The 14,618-nt window shown below is 67.3% G+C and overlaps 3 protein-coding genes across 3 annotated transcripts in view; 1 reads left to right on the top strand and 2 right to left on the bottom strand.

Moving 5' to 3' along the window:
- Positions 1-1,599, top strand: part of CHLNCDRAFT_141423 (hypothetical protein) — a gene marked incomplete at both ends in the record, with an annotated part of 2,253 nt that extends 654 nt beyond the window's left edge. Inside the window, 6 exons of the mRNA XM_005843138.1 lie at positions 21-60; positions 244-284; positions 516-585; positions 687-729; positions 1,063-1,137; positions 1,473-1,599. Coding sequence (XP_005843200.1) covers positions 21-60; positions 244-284; positions 516-585; positions 687-729; positions 1,063-1,137; positions 1,473-1,599 — 396 coding nt within the window. The remainder of the gene's footprint in view (positions 1-20; positions 61-243; positions 285-515; positions 586-686; positions 730-1,062; positions 1,138-1,472) is intronic.
- Positions 1,600-2,147: 548 nt separating this feature from the next.
- Positions 2,148-3,802, bottom strand: CHLNCDRAFT_141422 (hypothetical protein; the record flags this gene model as incomplete). The annotated part of the gene is made up of 5 exons (XM_005843106.1): positions 2,148-2,457; positions 2,646-2,705; positions 2,956-3,017; positions 3,254-3,460; positions 3,620-3,802. The coding sequence occupies 5 exons, from the start codon at positions 3,800-3,802 to the stop codon at positions 2,148-2,150; spliced, it is 822 nt and encodes a 273-aa protein (XP_005843168.1).
- Positions 3,803-6,486: 2,684 nt separating this feature from the next.
- CHLNCDRAFT_59329 (hypothetical protein) lies at positions 6,487-14,241 on the bottom strand (the record flags this gene model as incomplete). The annotated part of the gene is made up of 19 exons (XM_005843105.1): positions 6,487-6,787; positions 7,024-7,210; positions 7,370-7,495; positions 7,607-7,714; positions 7,955-8,079; positions 8,266-8,376; positions 8,578-8,661; positions 8,826-9,130; positions 9,413-9,599; positions 11,258-11,347; positions 11,619-11,823; positions 11,935-12,066; positions 12,236-12,343; positions 12,566-12,690; positions 12,878-12,988; positions 13,163-13,246; positions 13,475-13,635; positions 13,829-14,018; positions 14,158-14,241. 19 exons carry the CDS (start codon positions 14,239-14,241, stop codon positions 6,521-6,523), a joined length of 2,790 nt encoding a protein of 929 aa, XP_005843167.1. The 3' UTR covers positions 6,487-6,520.
- Between the last annotated feature and the right edge of the window lie 377 nt (positions 14,242-14,618).

The following is a 14,618-nucleotide window of genomic DNA, read 5'->3' as shown; positions in this document are numbered from 1 at the left end:
TGCTGTTCAATGGCCCCAAGGGGCGCTTCCGCTACGAGCGCGGCTCCAAGAAGGCCATCGGTGGGGGGGCTGGGCAGGGGGTGCGGGTGGGCGCGGATGGGTGGCGGTGTGGCCCCCAGGTGGCGGGCGCTGGTCCTGACGGCGGTTGGGTCGTGGGCTGGGCGTGGGTGTGGTGTGGAGTTGGCTAGGCAGCGCTGGGGGGCCGGCGCCGATGACCCCCTCCGTGCACGCATGCGCCTGCAGGCATGCTGGCCGGCGGCAGCGGCATCACTCCTATGTTCCAGGTGGGGGCTCGCACCGGGAGGCGCGCCCGCGCGCCCGCGCCGCGCCCCGCAGCCAGCACGCCCACGTCGCGGCAGCGGGCTGCGCGCCCTGCTGCCGGGCGCGGCCGGCAGCGCGGCCCGCGCGGGCCCAGCAGGGCTTGCCCAGCCCCCCCACCGACGGCGCAGTCCTTCCTCCCTTCTTCCCGTTCCTTCCTCCCTTCTTTCCCGCTTTCTTTCTTTCTTTCTTCGCAGGTGATGCAGCACATCCTGAAAGACCCCAACGACAACACCGCACTGTCCCTGGTCTACGCAAACGTCACGGGTGCGTTACGCTGCGCGGCGGCGGCGGGCGCGGGGATGCGGGCGGGCACGTTGCCTGCCTGCCTGCCCGCCCGCCCGCCTGTCCATGCACTCGCAGCGCAGGGCAGCGCGGCTTTCTGTCGCTGCTGCTGTCGGCAGGGGGGCGGTGGGCCGGTCTCAGGGCTTACTGTAGCTCCCCACCCCGCCTGCCGCTCGTGCCTCACAATGGGCCCACGCCACACCCGCACACGTGTGCACCCACCCGCACTCGCGCAGAGGACGACATCCTGCTGCGCCGGGAGCTGGATGACCTGGCGGCGGCCCACCCCAACTTCAGGAGCGCGCAGCCCTGCCTGCTATCCCCGCCCTGCCCCCACGCTGCGCCATGCGTTGCCCTGGGAATCGAGGGGGCAAGGGCAAGCCGCCGAGGTAGGCTTCACACGCCCGCCTACGCAACCAAACGCTGCCGCCCTCCCTGCCACCTGCCCCCTGCCTGCAGCGTCTACTATGTGCTCAACAACCCGCCGAAGGGCTGGCAGGGCGGCAAGGGCTTTGTCACCGCCGATATGATCAAGTGAGCGGGCGGGGCAGCCTGGGAGAGGCGCAGGGGGCTGGCGGGCCAGTGAAGGCAGGCACCTAGACCTGCTGCTGCTGCTGCTGCTGCTGCTGCTGCTGGGCGCCTGCCCGGCCCGCCTCTGCGGCGCCGCCTTGGCCCGCATGCTCCCCCGCCCGCCCTCCGCCGGTATCCAGCCTCCCCAGCCCGCCCGCCGCCGGTATCCAGCCTCCCCCGCCCGCCCGCCGCCGGTATCCAGCCTCCCCCGCCCGCCCGCCGCCGGTATCCAGCCTCCCCAGCCCGCCCGCCGCCGGTATCCAGCCTCCCCTGCCGCCCCGGCGTCGCCGCTGGCGCAGGAAGCACCTGCCGGCTCCCGGCACCGACGTGCTCATCCTTCGCTGCGGGCCCGGCCCCATGAACAAGGCCATGGAGGCCCACATGGACGCCCTGGGCTACACCAACGGCCAGCAGTTCCAGTTCTGAGCGGCTGGCAGCGGCGGCGGGCTGGTGCCGGCTGCCCCGGGGTGGTGGCTGCTGGGCGGGAGGCCGCGCCGCGATCGGCGCCACCAGCACCAACGATCAGCTTGGCATGCTGCCATGGGAGGCCTGCACCTGTGGCAGCGCTGCCCGACTGCAGCCTGCGGCGGGCATGAGCGCAGGCAGGCAATCAAGCGGTTGATTTGGCCGCCCATCTCTTACTTATTCTTTTCCACAACCCCGCCGCCCTCGCTCTGCTCCGTGCTGCGCCCTTTGCTCTTCTTTCATGCTCTTCGTTCATGCTCAATGCTTCTCCGCGGAGGTTGCAGTTGCAGCTCCAAAGCGCCTTATGCCTGGAAAAGCTATGCATCACAATACACGAGGCTGGATGCCGCAGTGGACACGACATCAAATAGGGTGCCAGACGAGCTGTGCGTGAGGAAACACTCAACGAGAGGAAAACTGCGAAGCGTGGAGGTAAGGCGCAGCGATAATGAAAACCATGGCTGTTGCAGGCAGAGACGGCAAAAAGAAACAAGGGGGAAATGCGCTAGCTACGTGTCGCCACCGGGCTGCGCCTGTGGCGCTTTCTGGCCGCCCCGCCCCCGCGGGATGCCAGCCAGGCCGCGCCCCCGCCCCCGCCCAAAATGCACCACGCTGGGCACGGTGCCGGTCTCTGCTGCCATGCTGAGGCGGGACAAGCCCTGCACCACCTCCTCGGCATGCTGCCCCTCCACCGCCGCCGCCTGCCGGTCGCTGGGCGGCGGCGCACCCGCAGCACCTGGCTCAGCATCGGCCGCCATGGCCTGCCGCCCGTGGCCCTTCCGGTACTGCGGCAGCGGCCGGATCTGGGCCTTGTGCCGCCTGCGCATCATGCGCAGCAGGGCCGCCGGTCAGCACAAGGGCTCCAGCAACGCAAGGCGGCGGCCACCTGTGGCCAAAACAGTTGCGCAAGCCGCTGCACCGCCCAGCCAGCACCACCACCCGAGACCCACGCGCCAGCCCCGACTGCACACACGTGCTGCGGTTGTGGCGCTGACTGGCCCCCCCACCTGAGGTGGATGCGGTCAAAGTTATAGTTGCGCGGGAACTTGTGGTGCTCGGTCAGGTGCCTGGAGGAAAGAAAGAAAGCAAAAAAGACAGGAAAGAGGGAAGGAAGGAAGGGAGGAAGGCCAGGGGATTTGTTGCAAGCGGCGAGCGAGCATGGGTGGGCGAGGCGTGGCACGGGGTGGAGCACAGGGGATCATCGGGGAGCAGGGGAGCAGGGCCTGGGCTGCTCCGCCGTGCTGCCCGCGCCGCTCATATGCAGGACCAGGGCACTTGAGGCCCACACGCGCCGCCACGCCCGGCAGGGGCACTCACTGCTTGCGCTCCTCCACCGTGCAAAACTTGCGGGCGCAGCCCTCCACCAGGCACAGGTAGACCTGCGGGCAGGGGAGGGAGCACGGGGATGCAACGATGGCGCAGGCGGAGGGGCACAGGTGGACACAGAGGGCGGCCGGGTGCGACCGCCCACCAAACAAGCGCCGCTGTCATTCCCTCACCCAGCAGCACAGACCGCAGTGCCACGCCGCTCCCTGCCCCCAGCCGCAACCGGCGCCACGCCCCTCCCTGGCCCCAGCCGCCACCGGCGCCGCGCCCCCAGGGCACCCGCGCGCACCGGCATGCGGCGGGCCGCCTGCGCCGCGAAGAAGCTGTCGTGCATCTCGGACACGTGGATGTCCAGCAGGCGGGCCGTGGGCAGCGCGGCGTGGCACCGCCCGCACTCAAATGTGACGTGCACGCGGTCTGCCAGCTCGGCATCCCCCGCCAGCTCAGCCTCCCTGGCCAGCTGGCGCCGCTCGTCCCGCGCCACCGACACGGCCGCCTGCGCAGATGCAGAGCCAGGGGGCCAAGAGGCACGCACCCATGACAGCCAGGGGGCCAAAAGGCTAGTGTCAGGAAGGGGCGGCGTGGCGTGCTTGGCTGAGCCGGCGCTCGCACCCTGCCTGCCCCTCTTGTCCTGCATCCCTCCCCGCGGGCGCACCTCCCGCGCCAGCTGCTCCCGCTCGATGTTGCCTGCCTCAAACAGGATGTCGTCGGGCGGTAGCGGGCGGCGGCAGCCCACAAACACCGGGAAGGCCCAGTCGGGGCCGCCACCCGCGCCCGCCTTGTCGCCGGTTGCGGCATCTGGGCTGGCCGCCACGGCTGCTGCTGCCAGGGTGTCCATGGTGGGTGGCTGCCAGCTGACTGATGGCGCTTGGCCACGGGGTGCCAGGCACTCACTAGCTGGGAAGTTGGGTGCTGCCCAGCGTCACACGCGGGCGGCGGGCTCCTGCTGCTGCGGCGGCTGCTACTTCTGCTGCGCAGCCTGAACCTCCAGCTGCTGCCTGGCAGCTTCCTGCAGGCCAAGGATGATTTGGGCACAAGGGAAGCCTGTTGTATGGCGATAAGTGAGAAGCGGGAGGCGGGGACGGGAGCCTCCCGCCGCCACCCTGGTGCAGGGGCCTGGGGCGGCCACCCGCTGCTGGAGGCGCTGCAGATCGCCGGTAACTTGCCAGGCGGCTCTGCAGGTCGGCAATCACGAGTTGGAGTTGCAGCTGGGCGGTGTAGGCTCGGCGAAGTGCGATGGCGTTGCCCCTGCGTGCGCGTAGAGCACAGGAACGGGTCAGATTTGGCCTGCCAGTGCCAGGGAGGGCGAAGCCCTTACGTTTGCTCGGCAACAGCGGAGAGGCTGGCGATCGTTTCGCTCCAGGCTTTGCCTAGGGCCTCGGCACGCTCATGCATGGTAGAGGGAGGGATCAGGAGCGCGGGTGCGAGTGTCGGGAGGCAGGCGGGGCAGAAATGGGGGTTGGGCGGGTTCGCCATTGCTTTCTTGATCGCCTGCATTTTAGGCGGCCACCACACTGCATTCTGCTGTGTTCAGCTCCCCTGCCCGCATTCTGCCCGAAGACGGCCCTCTGAGCTTGTCAAGATGCCCATTGGCCTAATCCCCGCGCACACCAGTCCATCGCACCAAGTTAAAAGGCCCCGCTCTGGCGCAGGGCCCAGCAGCCTGGATGGGAGTCCGCTGAAGCGCCCGGTGCAGGATCTGGAGGGAGAGGCGGCCCAGCAGGTGTGCGCCTCCGCTGGTTGGCGGGAGCCCGCCGCTGCCGCCTTGCACGGCGCTCACTCGGCCCTCACCTGCACTTGCTTGCCCTTGCACGGCGTCCCCCTGGCACTCGCTTGCAGGACTTTGTCATAGCCGCAGCGCGCAGCAGCATGTCCCCCGGTAAGCCAGCCACAGAGGCGGTGCCTGCAGACGCCTCCCTGGCCGCCGCGCCCTCTGCAGCCGCCACCTGGGGTAGCAGCGGCAGCATGCGTGGCAGCCTGGGCCCCAAGCCAGAGGCCCTGCAGCACAATTCTCCCGCCGTGGCCTCGCCGCCGCCGCCGCCAGAGGCGCCCTCCCTGGCCTCCTCCTCGCCCGCGCGCTCCACAGCGCACGACGTCACCGGCGCGGCCCCGCAGGCCTCGCTGGCGCGCAGCCTGAGCAGGAAGCTGTCGCGCGGGTAAGCTGGCGGCCCTGCAGCACCCACAGGAGTGGATGCGGGTGCTGGTCTGCGAGTGCGGCAGCTGGCCCGGGCATGGCGCACCGGTGGCGGCGCCAGCGGTGGGGCGCAGGCCAGCGCTGCTTGCAGGTCAGCACTTTGGCTAGCTCCCAGCAGCCAGTCCCTCGAGACCTCCCCCTCCTCCTGCCTCCCCTGTCCTGCACCCCCGCAGCATGACCCGCCTGCGCCAGAGCTTCCGGCGCCGCCCCCGCCGCTCCGACAGCCCGCCCCTGCCCCCCAGCCGCGACCTGAGCACCCGCGGCTCCTCTGCCGCGCCGCACCTGTCCCCCATCCCCGAAAGCCCCGCTCTGAACGGCGCCGCCGGCGCCGGCGCTGGCGGCCAGCCGGCGCCGCAGGCGCCGCTGCCCGCCGAGGAGGCGGTGCGGGTGGAGGCTGCTGTCGCAGCAGGCGCAGCAGGTGTAGCGAACACAGCAGATGGCCAGTCCTTCCAGGAGGTGGACCTCAGCGAGCCGCCCGCCGCCGCCCGCCAGCCCCGCCGCTTCGCGCCGCTCACCTGCGCCTGCTTCACCTCGCAGCTGCAGTGAGGGTGGCGGCGGCAGCCAGCAGCGCCATGGGGGGGCAGGAGATGCGCCAGTGGTAGGCGGGCCTCGGTGGCACAGCAGTGAGCTCCAGGCCCCGCAACACTGGCTGACACAGCTTATTTACATGCAAGCCACTGTGAGCTTGCTTTGCTTTGCGTGTTAGAGACACCAGTCGATGTATAGGGAAAGGGGATATCCCGCATGCATGTGTAACGTGTCAGTATCGACGAGGGCAGCAGCAGGGAGTGTAGAAATCGGTGAGAAATTTGGAAGGTAGGTAGGTCTGCATGGAGTGCCAGAGAAGGGCGATGAAAGTGAGCTGAAAGTGGCTCCCGCCAGGTGGCAGCAGTTTGGGACAGCAGCCGGACCACACAGGGATGCAGCGGTGAAAGCTAGGGAGCAGCGGGACACGAAGGAGAGGGTGGAAGCGGCAGCGTGAAGCAACACGGCGGGTGAGGGTGCCGCACAAGGTACAGGATGTGCAACGGGGCGGCGGCGGCTCTGATACATACAGCTGCGATATGGAAGGGCTGCAGCTACAGCAGCAGGACTGCTGGCTTGCCGGCCGGGTGCCGTGCGGGCCGGCAGGCGCAATGCGCGGGCCGCGACAGCTGGGCTGGGAAGGCAGTGCGTCCTGCGTCCGATGCGTCTCCTGTCATGGTCTGTCTTGCAGCGCAGAGTCCTGGGTGGGTGGCGGCATGGCGGCTGGGAGGCGAAGAGCTGTAATGGCAGCAGAGGTTCGCGAGCTCGCCAGGGCAGGGCCTCCTCCGCCACAGCGCTTCCTTCTTCAAACAGCAGGCTCGGTGGATAGCGCCACGCCTATCGTCCCGCTGCCTTCTGCGCCGCCGCCTGCACTGCCTTCAGCGCCGCCGCCTGTGCTGCCTTCAGCGCCGCAGCTTTCGCCACCACCTGGGCCTTGGCCTTGGCCGCCGCCTCGGCCGCTGCCTTGGCCTGGGCGGCGGCTGCCGCCTTCCCCGCGTCGACGGCCTTGATCACCAGCTTTTCCAGGTTGATCACGCCGTTGGCCACCACCTTGCCGCGCAGTGCTGCCACGGGGGTGGAGGTCGTCACCAGCAGCTTTGCCACCTGCACTCGGCACAAAGGGAGGGGGGTGAGGAAAGAACGGCAGGTCGGGTAGTTGCACGGCTGGGTGAGCAGAGAGATGCCGGCAGCACAGCGGAGTGGTGGCGCCAGGTGCGGATGTGTCGATGAAGCAACCGCCCGCCGCACGGCAGCCCAGGCTGCCCAGCTGCAGGCACCCAGCACAAGCCGCGCATCAGCAGCGGCACCAGCTCCAGCACCAGCAGCGCGCCCAGTCGCACCTGCTTGTTGGTGAGGTGTCCGCCAGAAGCGGCCATGGCCAGCGCCGCGGCGCCCGACACATAGGGAGCTGCCATGGAGGTGCCGGTACGGATGGCGTAGAACTGCCCGGCATACTCCCGCGAGAACCAGGTGGAAAGAATGTTGGTGCCGGGGGCCGCCAGCTGCACCGTGGTGCCGCCGTAGTTGCTGCAGCGAAGGGAAGGGGCCAGGAGGAGGGACCAGACAGATCGGGCGGGGAGCAGATCAAGCGGGTATAGGCCCAATCCCTCTGCTGTAGGGACCACCCACTACTGACCCCGCTGCTGACTTGCTTGCTGGCCATTGTCCGCCCACACCCGGCCTCACCTGTTGTAGTTGATTTTGTTGTCTGAGTTCATGTTGGCCACAGCCACGTTGCCGGCAAACTTGTAGCCGCCAGGGTAGCGGTTGGACTTGTCGTTGTCGTTGCCGCCCTCGGTATTTCCCGCGGCGCTGCAGCAGAGGGGAGGTGCAGCGGTGGCGGCAGGGACGGCAGGGACGGATGAGCGCTAAGCACCGACAAAACAGACAGCGCGGCACAGACAGCGGCGGCAGGGCCCTCACCCCGCGAAGAAGACGCCCGCTGCCGTGGCGTTGCCGATCGCCTCTCTCAGCGGGACGTTTTCCGTGGCAAGCTCGAAGGAGGTGTTGATGACACGGGCGCCCTTGGACCTGCAGGCAGGTGGGAGGGCACGCGGCCAGAGGCAGGCACGGGGGGCATGGATATGTGAGGCAGGAGCGGGCAGTGTGGGGAAGCTCTGACATGCAGGAAGCGGGGAGCAGCAGGACGCAGCTCCCAGGCGTCCTGCCAAGCAGCAGGATCCCACAGCAGCTGGCGCCCAGGCAGCTGCTGGAAGACAGCAACAGCCTGCAGCCCAGCCCACAGCTGGGCCCGCCCTGGGGCAGACGCACCTGCACCACTCGATGCACCACACCACTTTCGAGATGAGTCCCCAGCCTGTGGAGTCGAGCGCCTTGCAGGCCAGGATGCCGGCCCTCCAGGAGACACCCGTCACCCCCAGTCCGTTGTTGCCCACCTGCAGCCACAGCAGCAGCAGACACGGCCAATCAGCCCAGCAGAAGCAAGATGGGACAAATCCCAGCGCTCCAATGCACCACCCGAACGACAGCCACGCGTCCACATGGGGAAGCGGCGGCGGCGGCTGCAGCACAGGGCAGGCGCACGCAGCTCGCCAGCCGCACAGCCTCTGCCAGAGCCTCACCGCGCCAATGATGCCCGCCACGTGGGTGCCATGCCCGTTGTCGTCCATGTTCTTTGCCTGCCAGGCTGTGGGCATGGCCGCCAGGTTGGCGACCAGGTCGGGATGGTTGTACTGCAGGCGCAGGGCAGTGCAGCGGTAAAAACAGTACCCTGAATGTGACAGCGGTACATGCGCCGCAAAGTGCGGCGGTGAATGGGGTGTGTGGCAAATCGATGCGCCGATGCTGCATGCCTGGCGGTCTGCAAACGCAAACGGCAGGTGGGCCGTTTACTTTCACCACAGCCCTAGCTTAGCCACTCCCTCACCCCTCACCTTGACCCCTGTGTCCACAATGCAGGCCTTCACCATGGTTGAACCCCTGGCATAGCCCCAGGCCTGCGGCGCCCGGATGCGCGGCTGCGACGGCGGCGGCAGGCGCACGTGCAAGCACAGACGCGTTGGTCAGCAGGGCGGCGCTCTGCCGCTGCCATCTCGCATGCAACCACGGGAGCGGTGCTGCTGCTGCTGGCTGCTGGGCTGGCAGCGGAGCAGTTCGCAACTGGTAGTATCCTGAGACTCACCAGCCCCCACAATTCCCTATAGAACAGGTCGTCGGGTTTCTTGACTGCCGGAGGCGGAGGCGGCGGCCGACGCGGCGGTGGCGGCCGCCGTGGTGGCGGCGGTGGCTTGCGCAGCGGCGGCGGCGGCCTCTTCAGCGGCGGCGGCGAAGGCCTGGGCCGTGGCGAGGGAGGCCGTGGCGGCGGACGCCGGATGGGTGTGGGGGGCGGCGGCCGGCTGAAAGCCGTGTGTAGCATCCGCTCCACACGCCCCATGGCTGACCCATCTGCTATGCTGACCCACTCGTCCGACACCACATACTCCACACCTGCAGGCAGCCAGCGGCAGGCAACGGCACGTCACACACAAGCTGCACTGGGCAGGCGGCAGCCAGAAGGCCCGCTGAGCTGCATGCGGCACACTGCAAGGCCAGCGCGGGCCCTTGCAGCTGCTGCTCCGCTGCCGCCATGGGAGCACCATGGATGCATCCCTCCAGTCCAGCTGCTGCTATTGGTACGGCCCAAGCATGCCTGTGCTGGCGGCGCCGGCGGCAGCCTGAGACCGCGCCAGCCACGACGGGCGACAAAGACGAATACGCAGCGGCCCTCACCCCCCAGCTTTTCTAGCTCCTTCGCCTTGGCCTGAGCCGCCTTGCCGTCCGTGATCTTTACGCTATAGAGATTGAGGTTTGTGGAGATGGCGCGCATGCCGACGGAGGCCGCTGCCGCCGCCATCCCCACGGCGTCGTCTTTCAACTTGACGATCAGACCCGGCGGCGTGGTGGGCCTGGGTCCCACCTGTATTCGGTGTGTAATGGCGGTACTTGCAATGGAGGAGGGGCAACACTGCCATCACACCCATGCTTGCATGGATCTGACCACCTTCACATGGAGGCGGTGCTGCTGCTGATTGGCTCAGAGACCATCTGAAGTTCACCTTGAAGGCCAGGCCGCGTCTCGGGAGGCACGCCAGCGCCAGCACCGCCAGTAGGGCTCGGCCCGTGGCCGCGCCACATGTCATGAAAGCGGGGCCCCGCGGCCCGTGCTGCCTTCCAGCGTGCTGGATGCCACCTCAAAGGATAGTGGAGAGGAGTACTGGGGCGGCTGGGGCACGAATGGAGGAGGACTGACGCCAGCAGATGAGTGACGCGCAGATCCCCTCCAATCGTGTGCAACACGCACACACGGGGGCTCGCAGAACCAGTCTGCCGAATGTTAAGCCCAGGATGGAGGGCGTGTGCCTTGCCTTCACGACCGCTGAGGTGGCAAGCGCTTCGCAGTACTGCGCACTGCGACACATGCATGCATGCCATATGGCAGCACGACAGCTGGGCCTGCAACTGACTGGGAAGTGACAATTGGGAGTGGAGACTCTAGAGAAGACACAACAGGCAGTTTGTTGAGCAATCACCTAGCTACGAAGCCCAGTGTGCCGGCGGCAACGTCCAGGCAGCGCTGTGCTCGAAGGCGAGGCGGTGGCCGCACTCGCACAAGCGCGAGCCATGAGACTGATCAGAGGGGAGGGGCTGCCCCTTTGGATGTTGATCCATGTATTTTCCTCAATTTTTCGGTGCCGCCGCTTGGCATCGTTCCCTATGAGGTCAGAATCGCTAGAAACAAGTGCCTGTGGGGCGGTTGCTAGCCGTGGCTGCCCCCGCCATGTTTGGAAACGCCCCTCTTCGCTCTCCGAGGGCTCCCGCCTGCCTGGAACGTTTCTAACGTATCCCGGAGGGCTGCTGGACGCAGCGGTGGATCGCCAGGCGCGCTCAGCAAGGCGCTCTGTCGCCCACTGACGGCCCGAAAAACAGGCGGTTTTGCTCGATTGTCTGTGTCTAAACGTCGTGTATGAGTCACCTAAAGCTAGGGAATGGGCGGGGAGTGCAGCCGACGGTCGCCAGAGATGGCTGCAGGCATGCCACCACTGGCGGTGCCGCCGCCGCTGCCACCGCCAGACGGCTGCTCTGAGCACCAGGGCCCTGACTGGGCTGCAAATCCTTTTCAGCCACCCTCAGGTATGTCTCAAGAAGGCCTGGACATTTCAAACAGCAGTGTTTGACCACTTCCCGGCTGTTCCCGCCCGCCGACGTGCGCCATTTGCCGGCGCCTTTGGCCCCTGGTTCCCCCCCGAGTGACCCTGATCTGAACCTCTCAGCACTTCCCCTAAGGTCTATGGAACATGCCATGTAAAAATAAGAGGGTCACTCGGGGAGCAAGCATCGAATTTGACATGGATCAAAATGACCCCCCAGCCCCTCCCCTCTGGAGACTGATGACAGGCCACATAACAATTTTGTGGGGTGCACAGCCTTGAAGGAAGGCACTTCCTGAGGAAGGCACCTGTGTGCATGGATAGAGTCACCCCGCCAGTTTCAGCACCAGGGGCACGTTCATCCCGCCATCGTCGCTGCTGCTGCTGCTGCTCTCGCTCGCTGGCGTGCACGGATCGCCGCGAGGACGAGCTGCTCTAGATTGATCACGCCATTAGACACCACAGTTCCGTTGAGCCCCGCCTTCCAGGTGGATGTCTTCACCAAAAGGTTTGCGACCTGCAGGCAGCCGGCACGGGGCCAGGCAAATGTTACACACAGCACAGGGCCAGGCACATGTCGAGCATTTTGAGCGGTAGCTAGGGACCCCCAACAAGAGCCCAGCGCATGCCCCCCAGCGAGGAAGCTGTGCCCTGGCTGGCTGGCAGCAGCCACCAGCGGCTCTGCGAGCCCAGGTGCCCGGCAGCCTGGCCTGGCATGCCCAGCAGCGGCGGCGAGGACCCCAGCGCAAGGGGGAGCCCGGCGGCAGCAGAGGCCTTCCCCTCCCCACATGCGCATTGGTCAGCGTGCCGCCCGAGGCGGCCATGGCCAGCGCCGCGGCGCCCGCCACATAGGGAGCGGCCAGCGAGGTGCCCGTCGCCTTGGCATAAAAGTCCCCGTTAAAAGGCCCGGGGTCTTCGGCGTTACGCTCAAACCAGCTGGACAGGATGTTGGTGCCGGGGGCGGCCACATCCACCGAGGTCGCACCGTAGTTGCTGCAGCGGCAGTGCGTGCGGAGAGGCGGGTGAGCGGCTGTGCGTGCTGCCACAGGCCCGCGCCGACCCGCTCGCCGCGGCGGCGCAGCAGCCACCCCAGCCTGTGCACACCTGGTGTTATCCAGCTCATCCCCCTCATTCATGTTGGCCACCGCCACGTGGCCGGGGAAGTCCCAGCTGGCCGGGTACCGAGGACTCTTGTCATTGTCGTTCTGCTTAGAGAGCTCGTAGTTGCCGGCGGCGCTGCATAGAGCGTCGCGCGACGGGCAGGGCACACGACGGGCTTCAGGGGCGGAAAGCGAGGCACAGCAGACAAGTCCCTGGTGCTGCACGCCAGCAGTGCAGCAGCATGCCGGCTGCCCAAACCATTGCAGCAATGACGTTGCAGCGGCAGCAGGCTATGGGGGCTCACCTGGCGAAGAAGACGCCGGCACGCGTGCTAGCGTTCATGACTGCCTTGAGAGCCAAGTTCTCGTTCTTCCCAACAAGCGAGGTGTTGATGACACGGGCTCCTTGGGACCTGCAGGCCGGTGGACAGCAACGGGTGCGTTTGGAAGGGGTGGAGGCGGGCGCCCCTCATCTGGTGTGCCTGCACCCCGCAGACAACGCAAGGAGCGGGTACCGCAAGCAGGAGAGAGAGGGGGAGGCAAATCCTCGAGCGGAGGCCAACCAGGGACTTGTTGGCACCAAAACGCAAGCACGCCATGAGAGCGCAGCACCATACGCGAGCGCTCTGGCTCACCTGCACCACAGGATGCACTCTATGATTTTTGATGTCAGGCCCCAGCCTGTGGAGTCGAGCGCCTTGCAGGCCAGGATGCGGGCCTTCCAGGCCACCCCCGCCACGCCACGCCTGTTGTTGCCCGCCTGCGGCAGCGGCATCAGCAGCGGTGCAGGTGAGTTCCCATCCTCCCCACGACAGCAAAAGCAACGCGTGGCACCTGGCGAGCACGGCTGCTTGCCTCCCGGCTCAGCTAACGCCTTCCAGCCTGCCTGCTTGCCTGCAGGCTCACCCCCTGGCTGCCTCCCTTTACGCCCTTGCTCCCGCACTCACCGCGCCGATGATACCAGCCACGTGTGTGCCGTGGAGGTTGTCATCGTAGTTGCTCCTCTGCCACTCTGCCGTCATTGGGACCAGGTTGGGCGCTAGGTCGGGGTGGTTGTACTGCAGCGGCAGGGCGGTGCAGCAGTGACAGGTGCTGAAATCACCGTACACAGCGATGCCCACACCCCGGCCCCAGCCCTACCCATTGCTTGCAGGGCAAGGCACACGGAGCCGGGCGGCAGGAAAGTGGAGGGCCATCCCGCCGGGATGAGGCTGAGGCTGAGCGGGGCTCACCTTGACCCCAGTGTCCACTATGCACACAGGGACGGGGGAGGCGTCTACGATGTGGGCCCACGCACGTGGCGCCCGGATGCGCTCCTGCATCAAATGAGGGGGAGCAAAAGGGCCTTGGCTGAGAGCTGGGAGTGCACGGCTGCATGAGCGATGCTCTGGGGAGGCTTCTTGGCGCCTCCGGAGCTGGCAGCGGGCTGCACGTCTTGGGCTGGGTTGCATGCGGCAGCTGGGCTGCCAGCCCAGCCGAGGTTCACAGCTGCGCGTGGCAGAATCAGCAGAGCGGCGGGGCTCAAATGAACTGCTGGTGCGCACCAGGCCCCACTGCAGATTGTAATACGCGTCGTTGGGCCGCCTGGTGGCGGGGGGCGGCCTGGGCCTAGGCCGTGGCGGCGGCGGCGGCGGCCTGGGCGCCGCCCGCAGCATGCGCCCGCCAGCTATGCTCATCCAATCGTCCGGCTCTGCAAACTCCACATCTGCAGGCAGCAATGAGCAGCCGCGACGCCATCAGCACCAGCACTGGTCCCGTCCTGACCACTCTGCGCTCTTGTGCATGCCTCTGCTGCACGCCATGGACTGGCAGCGGCGGCAGCGACGGTGGCGGCAGCGGCGGCAAGGCAGCCACGCGGCAAGGCAGGCAGCAGACAGCTGCAGCCAGGCAGGCCTCACCCCCCAGCGCTTGCAGCTCGGCCGCCTTGATCTTGGGCTTCTTGCCGTCGGTGATCTTGACTTTGTACAGGTTGAGCTGGGAGCTGCCCTTGATGGGCTCAAGGTCTGCGGTGCCTGCCGCCGACATGGTGACCACGTCGTCCTTGAGCTTGACAATCAGGCCTGGCACCGCGTTTGGCCGGGGCCCTTTCTGCATGGTCAGGAGACAGTTCGGGCGAGCTGGGAGGGAGCCTACTCGCCTGGCCATGCCTGGCCTGCCGCCAGCTGCTCGACCACCTTCCGGTACGCGGGCTGCTCCTCCAGGGGCAATGGCGGCGCCCACCACTCACCACAAACCCAAGAGCCGGTGTGCAGGCTAGCGCCAGCAGGCAGCAAACTAGCAGACCGCAACATGGCGCGGCCCAGCAAACCATGTAAAGATGCCTGGCCCCGGCTGCCTGGGGGGGATCCCGAAAGCTAGGCAGTGCCGGTGAGGAGGAGGAAACCGAGGGTCAAGCGGTGGAATGGGCCACTAAGCGGGCAAACACGGTAGGCAGCAGGCTCGGGAGCCCCCGCAACAGCAGCACATGAGAGTAAAGGTCAAAACAATGCTGGCGCGGGGCAATGAGGCCCTTTTCCTGGGTGGAGGCCGCGGCTAGGGCACTACATGCGCACTACACTTCTTCTGGCCGATCAAAACGCCACTCACGAGCCACCCTCCCCATCGCCGCACCACTCGCACCCCTCCAGGACATCGCCGCCAACATCAGATGGCGCTGCAAGCCCCGCCAACGCCAAGCACCAGGGTGTG

Source organism: Chlorella variabilis, assembly GCF_000147415.1.
Source record: "Chlorella variabilis unplaced genomic scaffold CHLNCscaffold_34, whole genome shotgun sequence".
Classification (NCBI taxonomy): Eukaryota; Viridiplantae; Chlorophyta; class Trebouxiophyceae; order Chlorellales; family Chlorellaceae; genus Chlorella; species Chlorella variabilis.
This window is presented reverse-complemented; position numbering and strand designations above follow the sequence as displayed.